The sequence below is a fragment of the Lepidochelys kempii genome, chromosome 15 (genome assembly GCF_965140265.1).
Source record: "Lepidochelys kempii isolate rLepKem1 chromosome 15, rLepKem1.hap2, whole genome shotgun sequence".
Taxonomy (NCBI): Eukaryota; Metazoa; Chordata; order Testudines; family Cheloniidae; genus Lepidochelys; species Lepidochelys kempii.
In genome coordinates this window covers 23871281-23888127 of record NC_133270.1, presented here as the reverse complement: position 1 = coordinate 23888127, position 16847 = coordinate 23871281, and the positions used below count along the sequence as shown (strand labels likewise).

Sequence of the window (16847 nt, the reverse complement as noted above, 5' to 3'; positions counted from 1 at the left end):
GTTTCCTTCCTTTGTAAATAGGTTTAAACTCCATTCAAATGATTAAATAACTCGACACTCTTATGGAACCAGATTAAAGTTGTGTTGATAATCAGTTAAGGAATTTCAGCATGTATCATGCTTTGTGCAGTTTTGTTCTGTGACTGGTCTTTAAAAAGGAAAGCCACGTGAAAGGCTCAGAACTCTGCATCCCATTTATGTGAGTTTTACATGACGTCCATTACTAAACTGGATTTAAGATGCTCCGACTATCTGCGTCAGTTATTTAAGAGCAGCATTTTGCAGTGAATATGTAAACAGCTCTAAAGATACCCTACTTTTGCCCCACCAATGCCCATTCACTGTGGTCACCATCATGCACAGGGCTGGCCACAGTATCTTGGGAAGGCTCACGCTAACGCAGTGGGTTCATTTTATAGGGGGTGGGACAGAGGTCATCTTTGGACCACCATCAGCCTCTGAAGGGGCACGAGAAGCAAAGCACAGCTGTTTTGAAGGTTCTTCCTTCAGATCAACAGGGACAGGCCCTCCACCAGGTCCCCAGCCAGAGGAAGACTGTGCACATTTGACAAATTGCATTATTCAGATTCTTCCAGTCCCTCCACTATAGAATCCACAGTCACCCGCAATATTAACGTAAGTGCCAAAGACAGCCACCCCATCCTCACCCCTGAGCTTGGAAAGATAGGACATCTGGTAGGAAACGGTGAGCAGAAAGGAGTCACTTGAGTTGGACTTTCTCTTGTCAACCCCCCACTACATCCATTAGCCCTATAAATGGAAGGCAAGAAAGGAATAAAGTGATATTATCCCATGCTTTTATAGTCAATACTTTTCAGTCTCTGAAGAGCAACATCTCCTTTCTTTTCATTTCTGGAATCTTATTCATCCCCTATTCCGTTGTCCACCCTCCCCACCCACTTGTATTCTCCTCCCTTGATCACCCTGTCCTTATCCCACCTGTATACAATCCATAGCACTTAATGCTTCATGGACACTCACTCTCACAACACCCCCCATAGGCAATATCTGATTTTACCTACAGGGATGTCAGAGTCAAGTGACATGAAGGCCAGATGTGACAGAGAGGAGATTAGATGGCAGAAGTCCTCAGGTCTCAGTTCCTGTGGAGCTGCAAAAGGCAGCTTGAGGTGAACTGGCAGATACAGCAGAAAGGCTGTAGTTTGCATTAACCTGGCATTCTATAAAAATACTAGAATCTACTGTTGCTTGTGTACAGCAAAATCATCCAGGCAGCTGGTATTAAAGCCAGCAGCGAGCACTGCTTGAACCATTCATATACCGGATTTTTAGCAAAACAAGAGGATTAGCCCTATCAGGGCAATTCACCGAGTCAGGTAGGCTTTGAGACAATTAGCAATAAATTGCCCCTGCAATGTGTACACTTTGGCTACTGACCAGGTGTATTATGAATTCTGGATCCTCTGATACTGGCTACTAGATTAAGTGGCCTGAAGGCCTGACCATGAACAGCAAATGTCATTTGTACCACCAAACTGGTATGCACTATACACAAACAATGCTCAAAGCACAACAGCACTTTAACAGGACTTAAAATGTTGTCATCTGGACTAGCCTTACTCCAAGTTAGATTTCCCCTCAAATTAAGATAAGCTTTCAAATATCTTATGCAACAGACAAAATATGTGAGATTAAGTGTTTGAGGTTTTAGACTGTGGAGGTTACAAGAGATTTTAGACCTCATGAATGTATGCCATAGTTGAGACAGCATTAAAGCTCAGAGGCATGAGAAAACTTTTAGCTGATATTGCGAAGTATTTCTGCTAATGAGTCATTAACACTGGGGTTAGGCTTTGCCAGAACCCTGGAGACCGTGATAAAGATGGCACAAGGGAGATCAGTAAACTGGTGACTAAACATAGCGCTGGAGTAAGCAAGTCCAACCACCTTTCAATAAATGGTCTGCCAAACTCCGGCAGATGGTCAGACTGCATGTGTCCAGTACTGAAGAAATTAGTTTAAATTAATTTAGGTGAGCAGGGAAGTATTTAAGTGGATTCTTCCAGCTAGATCATCTCCTGAACACAACCTGCACCATAGCCAATAGACCCTTTAGTCTAGTGCAAGTTCTATTTGTAGTATTTGTTGCATTTGCAGCAAGCCAGTGCTATGGAGCCAGCAAGCTCATCCCTGGGGAAGGGAGTGAAATAAGAATGTGATGCTCTACCAGCCAATTAAATAACAGTTTTAAAAGTTCACCCCGTACAGTCCTCAGCTAGAAGGATGGAAGCTGAGACAGCCATTCACTGGGAGGGTTGGAGATGGGTAAGGGTTCTTAGGGTCACTGCAAGAACGCATCAGAGGATAGAAAAGGAGATAAAAGAACAGCCACTCCGCAGTGATTCTTACAGCGGCAGTTTTACTGAGCACACACCAAGATTTGTTTTACTTCGGATCAAGTGGCTCTTCATGTGATGTGAGTGCAAAGATTGGATTTATGAACCAAAACAAATGCCTTTCTACCTAAAAACCCAGAGCATTGTCTTGCTTAGTTCACAGTTACATCATTTGAGGATTAAAGACGTTTCATGAAGCACATGAATACCAGAAAATAGGATGACCTTCCACTTCCTGAGCCTGCTTTTTCATGCTTAATGGTGAAACCTAATATCATAGGACATTGTAGATGCTGGGCCACATGACTCATCTGGTGGCATGATGTCCTTTCCACGTGGGGGTGTTAATTTTTGCTGATGATTTGGAGCTACTACAAAAATAGCTGACAAGCACTGAGAAGTCTTTCTGAATTATTTGTGGATAACTAGGACCACAGCCATGCAGACAGCCATATTTCCAAGCAAGACAATCACGCTGGTCTATTTTCCCACTCTGCTTTGGAATAGTGGGATCTGAATGCTGAACAGATGCTCACCTGTCTTCCAGGTGATGTGAATGGTACTCCTACCACCCCAAGGCAGTGACTCAAGTCACTGACTCAGTCAAGGTTCTCCCACTCCTTAGACAAGCTATTTACTCACTCCCCACCGCCAGAGGGTTAGCCCTGGTCTACACTAGGACTTTAGGTCGAATTTAGCAGCGTTAAATCGATGTAAACCTGCACCCGTCCACACAATGAAGCCCTTTATTTCGACTTAAAGGGCTCTTAAAATCGATTTCCTTACTCCACCCCTGACAAGTGGATTAGCGCTTAAATCGACGTTGCCGGCTCGAATTTGGGGTACTGTGGACACAATTCGATGGTATTGGCCTCCGGGAGCTATCCCAGAGTGCTCCATTATGACCACTCTGGACAGCACTCTCAACTCAGATGCACTGGCCAGGTAGACAGGAAAAGAACCGCGAACTTTTGAATCTCATTTCCTGTTTGGCCAGCGTGGCAAGCTGCAGGTGACCATGCAGAGCTCATCAGCACAGGTGACCATGATGAAGTCCCAGAATCGCAAAAGAGCTCCAGCATGGACTGAACGGGAGGTACGGGATCTGATCGCTGTTTGGGGAGAGGAATCCGTGCTATCAGAACTCCGTTCCAGTTTTCGAAATGCCAAAACCTTTGTCAAAATCTCCCAGGGCATGAAGGACAGAGGCCATAACAGGGACCCAAAGCAGTGTCACGTGAAACTGAAGGAGCTGAGGCAAGCCTACCAGAAAACCAGAGAGGCGAACAGCCGCTCTGGGTCAGAGCCCCAAACATGCCGCTTCTATGATGAGCTGCATGCCATTTTAGGGGGTTCAGCCACCACTACCCCAGCCGTGTTGTTTGACTCCTTCAATGGAGATGGAGGCAATATGGAAGCAGGTCTTGGGGTCGAAGAAGATGATGAGGAGGAGGAGGTTGTAGATAGCTCACAGCAAGCAAGCGGAGAAACCGGTTTTCCCGACAGCCAGGAACTGTTTCTCACCCTAGACCTGGAGCCAGTACCCCCCGAACCCACCCAAGGCTGCCTCCTGGACCCAGCAGGCGGAGAAGGGACCTCTGGTGAGTGTACCTTTTAAAATACTATACATGGTTTAAAAGCAAGCATGTGAAAGGATTACTTTGCCCTGGCATTTGTGGTTCTCCTAGATGTAGTCCTAAAGCCTTTGCAAAAGGTTTCTGGGGAGGGCAGCCTTATTGCGTCCTTCATGGTAGGACACTTTACCACTCCAGGCCAGTAACACGTACTCGGGAATCATTGTAGAACAAAGCATTGCAGTGTATGTTTGCTGGCATTCAAACAACATCCGTTCTTTATCTCTCTGTGTTATCCTCAGGAGAGTGAGATCTAATTCATGGTCACCTGGTTGAAATAGAGTGCTTTTCTTCAGGGGACACTCAGAGGAGCCCATTCCTGCTGGGCTGTTTGCCTGTGGCTAAACAGAAATGTTCCCCGCTGTTAGCCACAGGGAGGGGGGAAGGTTGAGGGGGTAGTCACGCGGTGGGAGGAGGCAAAATGCGACCTTGTAACGAAAGCACATGTGCTGTGTATGTAATGTTAACAGCAAGGTTTACCCTGAAAGAGTGTAGCCACTGTTTTATAAAATGTGTCTTTTTAAATACCGCTGTCCCTTTTTTTTTCTCCACCAGCTGGATGTGTTTCAATGATCACAGGATCTTCTCCTTCCCAGAGGCTAGTGAAGCTTAGAAAGAAAAAAAAAAAACACACTCATGATGAAATGTTCTCCAAGCTCATGCTGTCCTCCCACACTGACAGAGCACAGACGAATGTGTGGAGGCAAATAATGTCAGAGTGCAGGAAAGCACAAAATGACCGGGAGGAGAGGTGGCGGGCTGAAGAGAGTAAGTGGCGGGCTGAAGAGAGGGCTGAAGCTCAAATGTGGCGGCAGCGTGATGAGAGGAGGCAGGATTCAATGCTGAGGCTGCTGCAGGACCAAACCAGTATGCTCCAGTGTATGGTTGAGCTGGAGCAAAGGCAGCTGGAGCACAGACTGCCACTGCTGCCCCTCTGTAACCAACCGCCCTCCTCCCCAAGTTCCATAGCCTCCACACCCAGACGCCCAAGAACGCGGTGGGGGGGGCCCTCCGGCCAACCAGCCACTCCACCACAGAGGATTGCCCAAAAAAAAGAAGGCTGTCATTCAATAAATTTTAAAGTTGTAAACTTTTAAAGTGCTGTGCTTAAAGTGCTGTGTGGCATTTTCCTTCCCTCCTCCACCACCCCTCCTGGGCTACCTTGGTAGTCATCCCCCTATTTCTGTGATGAATGAATAAAGAATGCATGAATGTGAAGCAACAATGACTTTATTGCCTCTGCAAGCGGTGATTGAAGGGAGGAGGGGAGGGTGGTTAGCTTACAGGGAAGTAGAGTGAACCAAGGGGCGGGGGGTTTCATCAAGGAGAAACCAACAGAACTTTCACACCGTAGCCTGGCCAGTCATGAAACTGGTTTTCAAAGCTTCTCTGATGCGTACCGCGCCCTCCTGTGCTCTTCTAACCGCCCTGGTGTCTGGCTGCGCGTAACCAGCAGCCAGGCGATTTGCCTCAACCTCCCACCCCGCCATAAACGTCTCCCCCTTACTCTCACAGATATTGTGGAGCACACAGCAAGCAGTAATAACAGTGGGAATATTGGTTTCGCTGAGGTCTAAGCGAGTCAGTAAACTGCGCCAGCGCGCCTTTAAACGTCCAAATGCACATTCTACCACCATTCTGCACTTGCTCAGCCTGTAGTTGAACAGCTCCTGACTACTGTCCAGGTTGCCTGTGTACGGCTTCATGAGCCATGGCATTAAGGGGTAGGCTGGGTCCCCAAGGATACATATAGGCATTTCAACATCCCCAACAGTTATTTTCTGGTCTGGGAATAAAGTCTTCCTGCAGCTTTTGAAACAGACCAGAGTTCCTGAAGATGTGAGCATCATGCACCTTTCCCGGCCATCCCACGTTGATGTTGGTGAAACGTCCCTTGTGATCCACCAGAGCTTGCAGCACTATCAAAAAGTACCCCTTGCGGTTTATGTACTCGGCGGCTTGGTGCTCCGGTGCCAAGATAGGGATATGGGTTCCGTCTATAGCCCCACCACTGTTAGGGAATCCCATTGCAGCAAAGCCATCCACTATGACCTGCACATTTCCCAGGGTCACTACCCTTGATATCAGCAGATCTTTGATTGCGTGGGCTACTTGCATCACAGCAGCCCCCACAGTAGATTTGCCCACTCCAAATTGATTCCCAACTGACCGGTAGCTGTCTGGCGTTGCAAGCTTCCACAGGGCTATCGCCACTCGCTTCTCAACTGTGAGGGCTGCTCTCATCTTGGTATTCATGCGCTTCAGGGCAGGGGAAAGCAAGTCACAAAGTTCCATGAAAGTGCCCTTACGCATGCGAAAGTTTCGCAGCCACTGGGAATTGTCCCAGACCTGCAACACTATGCGGTCCCACCAGTCTGTGCTTGTTTCCTGAGCCCAGAATCGGCGTTCCACAGCATGAACCTGCCCCATTAGCACCATGATGCATGCATTGGCAGGGCCCATGCTTTCAGAGAAATCTGTGTCCATCTCCTGATCACTCACGTGACCGCGCTGACGTCGCCTCCTCGCCCGGTATCGCTTTGCCAGGTTCTGGTGCTGCATATACTGCTGGATAATGCGTGTGGTGTTTAATGTGCTCCTAATTGCCAAAGTGAGCTGAGCGGCCTCCATGCTTGCCTTGGTATGGCGTCCGCACAGAAAAAAGGTGCGGAACGATTGTTTGCCGTTGCTCTGACGGAGGGAGGGGCGACTGACGACACGGCTTACAGGGTTGGCTTCAGGGAGCTAAAATCAACAAAGGGGGTGCCTGTACATCAAGGAGTATTTCAGGCAGGACTTCACGGAGGGTTCCAGTAAGAAATGGTGCACCTAAGTTATTGTCCTTATTGGAACAAGGTTAGCCTGGCCTCTGATTGATACATGGCTAGATTTACCTCGCTGCACCTTCTCTGTGAGTGACTGCAGTGTGATCTAGAAGAATGAGTCCCCTAGACAGGGGAGGGGGGGAAGCAAATGAGTACAAAACAAATCTGGTCTATTTCTTGTTTTGATCCACTCCATCTATCTTTTACATCTTTGGCTGCCAGCAGACGGTGCAGAAGGACTGCATGCCATCTACATCTCATGGCTGCTCGGCAGAAGATGGTACAGTACGACTGCTAGCAGTCCGCATCGCCTGCCCGCTCACCATAAGACGGTTCAATAGGACTGACTGCAGGACTAAAGAGAATGACCTGGTCAAGTCACTCCAAATTTAGTCCCTGCGCCCATGTCTGCCCAGGCGCTCCCAGCCGACGTGGCCAGGAGCACCTCGGACATGATGATGACGGCTACCAGTCGTACTGTACCGTCTGCTGCCACAAGGCAAGGGGTTGCTGCTACTGTGTAGCAATGCCGTACCGCGTCTGCCAGCACCCGGGAGACATAGGGTGACGCTTACCTGAGCGGGCTCCATGCTTGCAGTGGTATGGCGTCTGCACAGGTAACTCAGGAAAAAAGGCGCGAAATGATTGTCTGCCCTTGGTTTCACGGAGGGAGGGAGGGAACGGGGGCCTGACGATATGTACCCAGAACCACCCGCGACAATGTTTTAGCCCCATCAGGCATTGGGATCTCAACCCAGAATTCCAATGGGCAGCGGAGACTGCGGGAACTGTGGGATAGCTACCCACAGTGCAACGCTCCGGAAGGCGACTCTAGCCTCGGTACTGTGGAAGCGCTCCGCCGAGTTAATGCACTTAGAGCATTTTCTGTGGGGACACACACTCGAATATATAAAACCGATTTCTAAAAAACCAACTTCTATAAATTCGACCTTATTCCGTAGTGTAGACATACCCTCAGTGTTCTAAAACAAGAGCATATGATCTGTCAATGTTCTCTATTGTTGCAGCACTCAGTCTCTGCTGAATTTCTGCAGTATGCAACCCAAAACAGCTCTGCCTTGCTAGCAAAATGGGCCAGAGCAGCAACTGGTCCTGCAGCAGGACTTGGCAATATGAACTCAAGTGCATCAAGCAAATCAAAGTGTGAATCTGACTCTTCCCAACCTAGTGATCTGATCTCTCTTCTCCACATCCCTCCTCACACCAGGAGTTCATTTGTCTTCCAGCTACCAGACTGATTGGGGGGGGGGGGGGGGGGGATTTTTAATTCTAGACACACTTAAGCCCAGACCCTCCAAAGTATTTAGGCTCTTGAAATCAATGGAAGTTAGGAGCCTAACTACCTTTGAGCGCCATAGTGCCTTTCCCCACTTTGGAAATAGTTAGTGCCACATCTGAAATTTGAGCCAGTGGGGTTGCATGGACCTAACAGAAGGTAGAATGTAGGTTATGCTTAATGCCTTATCCAAGTAAGTGTCTGGATCTTTGAATTGCTCTACCGGAGCTCTGGGTATTTCACACTCTGAAAAGTCAGGACTCTTTAGCAATCATCCTAGCTGCAGATAACTGCACACATGCCAGACCTGGCCTGCATGCCCCATTGCAGAAGGGAAGGAACAGTAGAAGGACATTAGCTGCACAGCATTAATCAAACTGTCAGCTTTTAATCCATCTTAATGCTTCTTATGGGGACACATGGCATTTTCAGAACTTCCTGGGGAGCTAGCCAGAGAGATTCCTCTACTGCAATAATCATATCTGTCAAAAGCTCAGATTCATTTACCGTAGGGTTGGGACATTTGACTGGTCCAAAAATAATTGATCAGTCAACTATTGGTCAAGCATGGTCACATGTCAAAAATGGTCTAATATTTTAAAGCACTAATTTACTAGAACAGTAACAAAAAGAGAAAGACCTGATGGTCTCCATTTGGCTTAGCCTTAGATAGATATTTATGTATAATTAGCAAAAACCCAGATTTGACTGAGTTATTTTAGCACAGAAAAAATGCTATACAATGAAATGAAGTCCCTCCCGCACTGCCTTCTGGTTAGTTTCTATAGGTTTGTCTAGTCAGTTTAGACTATAAACTCTTCAGGGCAAGGACTGTGTCTTAACTTGTTTAATGTGCTTTGTAAGCCACCCCATAGGTTTATGGCCTGCTATACAAAGAAAGATATTGTAGAAGATTTCAGGCAATCAAGAGGCTTTATGTTCAATTATTTGGTCTTTCTTCCCCTCCCCCTGCCCCACAACCACCAGATGGCAAAACAGGTAGTAAAATGACATTTAACCAGCCTAACGGGGTATCATGATGCAATGAAATATTTAGGTGGCTGCCTACAGCAAGACCTTCTTGCTGGAATATTTGACAATATTTAACAGTGATCAAATAATAGGTGGTCGACTGACATGTCACAGGGCCCCCCCCCCCCCATGAAGCTACATTGCTCAGGCTTCAGCCCCAGGTGGCAGGGCTCAGGGACCTGGGTTTCAGCTCCATGCAGTGGGACTTCGATTTGCTGCCCTGTGCCCCAGCAAGTCTAATGCTGGCCCTGCTAGAGGCCCCCTAGGAGGATTTAGATTTCTACCAGCTACTCAAAAGCTTATTAAGCCTGGCAGCTGTAGCCCAGAAAACACACTGAACTTAAACAGTTTTGCTGCATGACATTTGTTCATTAGACAGTTGTCCAACTACATTGGCTGCAGAAGCAGTACAAGCTTGCTAAGTAAGCCAGTGTTTCATTCAAATCCAGGGTCCTTGTAATCATAGCGGCAGAGTGAAGTAGTAGGACCAATATCATGGAAATTAGGGGTCAGCCAGGAATCAGCCCTGAATTAACATTTCTCATTAATATACAGGTGGTTATTTGATCACCAAGCCACCTCCTTTACAATGTTATGACCTCTATGTTATAACGGTGCTCTCTGCATAGGCTGTACCCAGCTTACACTCAAATCATTGGATGAAAGTATCACCATATCGACTATTTGTATCGCCGACATTCACTAGATCAAGCCTCTTAACAAGACAAGTACTTACAGATGGACAAGTCATGTTTCTTTCCCTGTGTCATCAAACACGCATGGTGTGGGGAGGACCATTGAGACAAAATAACTACAGTTGATGGCATCACACAAAGACATTCCTAGATCTGGAAAATCTCTGGGGCAACCCAGCAGGCAGCACCTGATGGAGCCAGAGCGCACATCCTTTCGTGTATCAGAGAGTCTAACAGCTCAGAGTGCTGGGGTGTCTTAGTCCGTCCTGCCAACATGTCAGAGGAGCATCCAACACAGCTTTGGAATAGAATGAGCGAAGGAAGGCCAGATCTCCGAGAGGCTGACATTTCGTACAAAGTAAATCACTAAGTCCTTGTAGCAAGTCTGAGACAGCTGCCACTCATGATTGTCCCAGTTCCAGTCACCCCACTACAATCATGCTGGTGCTCTATATGTTTTTATGGAATGTAGAACACTTCCTCAGTATAAACGTCCAGGGGCAAGTATAACTGACCGATTTATACTAAGGTTTACTCATGCTGGTATTCAGGGAAATAAGAAAGAGCCCAAGCTACCTGGAGGCAGTTAATCAGTAGCCCTAGTTATTGACGGCTGGTCTAAAACCATTTAAAAAGATTAAGACTTGCATATGTTGAATCCTTTACTGTGTTATCACGGCAAACCTCAATCAGTTACACAAATATAAATTTTGCAAATGGGATAAGAGGAAGGAGAAATAAGGTATTAAAATTAGATCATGCTAGTAAAAGGCCGAGGAATAGAGGAGGGGGAAGGTCTCCTCAATATCCAATTTCTTGCTATCTTTGCCACACATCTCGAAGTGTCAGCCAGTTCATCTCACTATCTCTTCCCTGGACCTTAGATACTCTTGATTCCCAAGTCAACATTACGTGTTCAGAAATCCCATTTAGCATAAGAGAACCTCTTGCTGCCAGGCACCTGGTATTATAATCTTTGACCTGCTACATAACAAGCATATTAACTTCACTGGCATCCTAGGCATTGCATTAAATATGCTGTTAAGACGATCTTCGACCTCAGGAGCAAGCGGCAGCAGCCACCACTGCTACTGCCTAAGAAGCTGGCTCCACCATTGCCAGTTCAGGAAGTTCAACAAGCAACTTTCCATTGCTGAGCACTTCTACTATTGAGAGCAGTCGCCCAGGACCCTAGTAGGGGGAAAGCCCAGGATGAGGCTTCAAATTTTTCACCAAACACCCCGTAAGGACAGCACCACATTACACAGATATTGTAAGCAGGAGTCTGCTATCTAGGTACTTGTATTCAAGTCCTGTGAGCGCCGTACAAGCACCTACTCACCCACTCCAAACACATATGGCCTGAATGCTGAACTGCACCTCAGGTTTGATTCGGCCAAAACTAAAGAAAGTGACTTGTCAGCATTTTACAGGAATAAAAATGCTCTCAAGTACAGCATGTCCTAAGGCTGGGATTTTAAAGGAGACTAAGGGACCCTGACATCACTTTAAAGTTTTCCATCACTTTAAAGGGGATTTGGGTGCCCAACTCCTTGGCTCCTCTGAAATCCCAGGCTAAAAGGCGCTAGAATGTAACACACTAGTGTCATAAAACAAGTATTTAAGTCTCTAGCTTGTACGGCTTCCTGATGACTCTAAATACTGTCACAATCTATGGCCACTTACAGCTTTATGTCTATCACAAAGCCACATGCCATGGCCACCACTGGAACTTGACAGCAACAGTAAACGTACATCTCAGATCCCTCCTGCTCCAAGAGGGCAGGCCTCCTATCACTTGAGCTAAAGAAAATCTCCTTTAGCTCTTAGCAATATAGGGCCTATGTCAAGGGAGCAGCTCTGACTCTATCCAGATGAATGTAATGAAACACATGCTACCTAGTACAATCAATAAAGTTGATCTTTCACCACAAGAATTATTGCGGGTCATCCAGGATGTTACTTGATGCTGAGGGCAAAACCTGCTAAAAGATGCCATTAATTATATTATATTAGTTAACCTCACAAGTTTAAACAAGTCCTATGCAGTCAGGACATGCTCCCTTGTCAAAATGAAATTTAAAAACACCTAATGAAAAGTTGAGGAAACTTAAAATCACACTGCTTTGTTAGGGGAAAAAAGTCACCCTCCAGTGATCTATTCTCAATGGCAGCATAACAACTTACGAAAGATGCTATATAAAAGTCTCTGAAGGATCCCAGACTGAGGAGGGATATGAGAACAGATTTCAAGTACATAAAAGGCTGTTACAAGGAAGAGGGAGAACAGTTGTTCTTGTTAACCTCCGAGGATAGGACAAGCAGCAATGGGCTTAAACTGCAGCGAGAGATTTTTAAGTTGGACATTAGGAAAAACTTCCAAACTGTCAGGGTAGCTAAACACTGGAATAAATTGCCTAGGGAGGTTGTGAAATCTCTGTCACTGAAGGTTTTTAAGAGCAGGTTAGACAAACACCAGTCAGGGATGGTCTAGATAATATTTAGCCCTGCCTTGAGTGCAGGGGACTGGACTAGAAGATCTCTCAAGGTTCCTTCCAATCCTATGATTCTATGACATTGTCTATACTAGACAAGTTTGAACCATTGCAGCTTCATCAGTGGTAGCACTAGAGTAAAGCAGACACAAGGGTTTTTTTGTTGTTGTTGTTGTTTTAAATCAAAACATCATCTTTCCCTGCTTAAAGAGGGTCTACACAGCACAGGGGGAAAAGATTCCAGCAGCCACCAATTAGAGCTAGCAGAATGTAGGTAAAGTATTGGCAGGAGACCTAGTCAGAAACTTAGTGATAAAACACAGCTAGCCTGCGAGCTGGGAAGCTCCGGAGTCTCTGCCCCAGGGCAGACTCATGGTTTGGCTGCTGCCCTCATGTCACAGGCCCTGAGAGCCCCAGCAGCTTTGGAGTGAAACTGGCATCTGCTGACAGTGTCACTGTTGCAATAAACAATGTCATTTACTCCATAGCTGAAGGGTGGTCGGGTAGACCAAATTTTCATTTGGAAACACCATTCCAGAATGTCTGGTTTTGTTGTAATTCAAAACAGAACCATATTTTGAAATGCCAAAGTTTCTCGTGAACTTGAAATCCTGATCACTGTTGCCAACAGGGGTAGAGGCAGGAAATTTCAGGGAAAAGGAATGTAGCAGCTTTTCACATAGCCCTAATTTGTACAGGTTTGGGAGGTCTACTTATATTTCTTTTGTGCTAACCCTTCTGGTTGGGGGTGGAGGTGGGGGAGAACCTGGATTTATGCTGGAAATGGCCCACCTTGATTATCATACACATTGTAAGGAGAGTGATCACTTTAGATAAGCTATTACCAGCAGGAGAGTGGGATGGGGGGAGAGAAAACCTTTTATAGTGGTAAACACCCATTTTTTCGTGGTTTGTATGTATAAGAACATCTTCTATATTTTCCACAGTATGCATCCGATGAAGTGAGCTGTAGCTCATGAAAGCTTATGCTCAGATAAATTGGTTTGTCTCTAAGGTGCCACAAGTACTCCTTTTCTTTTTGCGAATACAGACTAACACGGCTGTTACTCTGAAACCTTCTGGTCTTCTATTGCTACCTATCCCAGGGACCAAATACTTCATTTTCATTAACAAATGCTGCCGTTATGTCACGAAGCAATTAGAACTAGTGTTGCTTGGGAAGGGAACAGAGACCTTAAAATATACTACAGCGCAGGTTGGAGTTTTTTAGCACGAACCCCGAGCTTTCTACAGCATCCTTCGCTTCAGTAATGGTTAGCATTTTGAACACATAAGGGGCAATGCATGATTTATTACAATACTCAGTACAGCAATCGTTTACAGAAGTGTTACTATCTAGGACTTGGGGGTCCATTAGCATTGCTCAGTATAGTACATCTTTAAGAGCTAAAAGTCAATCAGCCAAAGTCATCCATATCTGGAGCAGGACAGAAAAGCTTTTGTGACAAAGTTTTTCACCTAACAGAGAAGTAGGTCATGTTTCTGAAGCACTCCTAATGGGTTATAGAGTAACAGCCGTGTTAGTCTGTATTCGCAAAAAGAAAAGGAGTACTTGTGGCACCTTAGAGACTAACCAATTTATTTGAGCATGAGCATTCGTGAGCTACAGCATCCGATGAAGTGAGCTGTAGCTCACGAAAGCTCATGCTCAAATAAATTGGTTAGTCTCTAAGGTGCCACAAGTACTCCTTTTCTTTTTGCTAATGGGTTATGTTACCAATGCATTTTAGCGGGGAAGGAGGAAGCATGCAAGCAGAGAGCCCCAGCACCCAGACATCACTCCTGTAATGCTGGATGGGAAGGAAGGCAAATTTTAACCATATGCACAAGGAGCAGAGAAAAAAAACAAAAAGATACTGTGGGGAAGTGCGAGAGCCTCACACCCCCACCCTGCTCATTCCCCCACCAAGCCATCCCCAGACCAAGGGGACAGAGGAGTGCTTCAGGTCACAAGCCACGGCTGACCAGAACCCCCCAGTCGGTCATTTGTGCATCTGAGCCCAACTCCTCACATGAGCATACAGAAATACTTCATGTCAGTAGTATTTGTCCCCTCACCTTGTTTACTCCTCACCAGAACTGACTCCTTTCTACCTTAGTATCCTCTATGGACCAGCTTTAACGCTTATTGATTTCAGGGGGGAGTTAGAGGGGCCAGCACCTGGCAGGGCCAATGAAGAAGAGTTGACTAACTAGAACAGAATTCACTGTTCCTGGGGCACTAGAGAGGACAGATGGGGTGTCGTGTCAATCAACCCTGGGCTAGCGGGGGTAGTCTGCCCTTCGCCCCACATGGGGACATGTCATTACCCAGCCAGCTGCAGCCCACTTCGCCTGTCCTGTGTGCCCCCATCCCTTCTGGGTAGGAAAAAGGTTCCCCAGCCCTGCCAGGGGGATCAGGCTAGGTGACCTAGTGGGGTCCCTTCCAGCCCGAGACTTCTAGGAGCCTCAGCGGAGGGAGATTTGAAACATCAGCCCGGTCAGCACCTCAGCACGCAGGGAGGCTGGAGCTCGAGCGAGCCCGGAGCTCGAGCGAGCCCGGCAAGGCGGATCTGGAGGCGAGAGGGGCACGATACAGACATTAGCGGGGGGGAACCTGGTGCCGCCGCCGCCCCCAGCCTTTGATGGGGGAAGGCAAAGGGGTCGCCAGCCCGGCTGGCTCCAGCGCAGGATGCACCCCCCCGCACGGCGAGCCCAGGGCGCGGGTATCACCTTGATGACCTGGTCCCGGACCACGCTGGGCAGGACGAAGAACAGGACGAGGCCGAAGAGGGCGAAGGCCAGCCCGGTCAGCCCCAGCGCCAGGGGGACTCTGCGCCCCGCGGGAGCGGCCATGGCGAGCAGAGAGGCGTCCCCGGCAGCGCAGCCACCAGCCGGGCCTCGCCGCCGACTCCGCGGTTTTATTCCCTCCGCCCACGCCGGGCCGGGCCCGCCCCCTCGGCCGGCTCTGCCCAGCGCTCGGCGGGAAGGGCCGCGCCCGCCCCCGGCCGCAGCGGCCTCTGGCTAGGGGGACCCGAGCGAGGCTGTTCCCCGCCCCGAGGAGCAGGAGGCGGGGGCGGTTCTCTCCACAGTCCCCGTCACAGGAGCCGCCCTGGGGAGCGTTTTTCCAGAAATCCGCCCCCGCCACGATCCTGGGGAGCTTTTCTCCAACCCCCCCCCCCACCTCCTCCCCCAGGATCCTGGGAAGCTGTTCTCCAACCCCCCCACCTCCCCTCCCCCCAGATCCCGGGGAGCGTCTCTCCAACACCCCCCGACCACCACCACAAAGATCCTGGGGAGCTTCTCTCCAATCCTCCCCCCACCCCCAGGGAGCTTCTCTCCAACCCCCCCCCACCTCCTCCCCCAGGATCCTGGGGAGCTGTTCTCCAACCCCCCCACCTCCCCTCCCCCCAGATCCCGGGGAGCGTCTCTCCAACACCCCCCGACCACCACCACAAAGATCCTGGGGAGCTTCTCTCCAATCCTCCCCCCACCCCCAGGGAGCTTCTCTCCAACCCCCCCCCCACCTCCTCCCCCAGGATCCTGGGGAGCTGTTCTCCAACCCCCCCACCTCCCCTCCCCCCAGATCCCGGGGAGCGTCTCTCCAACACCCCCCGACCACCACCACAAAGATCCTGGGGAGCTTCTCTCCAATCCTCCCCCCGCCCCCAGGGAGCTTCTCTCCAACCCCCCCCCCACCTCCTCCCCCAGGATCCTGGGGAGCTGTTCTCCAACCCCCCCACCTCCCCTCCCCCCAGATCCCGGGGAGCGTCTCTCCAACACCCCCCGACCACCACCACAAAGATCCTGGGGAGCTTCTCTCCAATCCTCCCCCCACCCCCAGGGAGCTTCTCTCCAACCCCCCCCCCCACACCTCCTCCCCCAGGATCCTGGGGAGCTGTTCTCCATTTCCCCCACCTTCCCTCCCCCCAGATCCCGGGGAGCTTTTCTCCAACCACCCCCCACACACACACACACCAAGATCCTGGGGAACTTTTCTCCACCCCACCCCCCGAGAGATCCGCGGGAGCTATTCTCCAACCACACCCCCCCCCCAGATCCTGGGGAGCTTTTCTCCAACCCCCCCCCACGTCCTCCCCCAGGATCTCCCCCCAGATCCCGGGGAGCTTCTCTCCACCCCCCCACCTACTCCCCCAGGATCCTGGGGAGCTGTTCTCCAACCCCCCCCCACCTCCCCTCCCCCCAGATCCCGGGGAGCGTCTCTCCAACACCCCCCGACCACCACCACAAAGATCCTGGGGAGCTTCTCTCCAATCCTCCCCCCACCCCCAGATCCCAGGGAGCTTCTCTCCAACCCCCCCACACCTCCTCCCCCAGGATCCTGGGGAGCTGTTCTCCATTTCCCCCACCTTCCCTCCCCCCAGATCCCGGGGAGCTTTTCTCCAACCACCCCCCCCCCCACACACACACACACCAAGATCCTGGGGAACTTTTCTCCACCCCACCCCCTGCGAGATCCAGGGGAGCTAT

General features: G+C 49.1%; 1 protein-coding gene across 2 annotated transcripts in view; it reads right to left on the bottom strand.

The window, feature by feature from the left end:
- SCARB1 (scavenger receptor class B member 1) overlaps positions 1-15387 on the bottom strand; it is a 39871-nt gene extending 24484 nt beyond the window's left edge. Inside the window, exon 1 of one of the 2 annotated variants that reach the window (XM_073312829.1) lies at positions 15090-15387. In XM_073312829.1, the coding sequence (XP_073168930.1) occupies positions 15090-15212 (123 nt within the window). In that variant the 5' untranslated portion in view covers positions 15213-15387. The remainder of the gene's footprint in view (positions 1-15089) is intronic. The other variant, XM_073312828.1, reaches the window with a different exon arrangement.
- Between the last annotated feature and the right edge of the window lie 1460 nt (positions 15388-16847).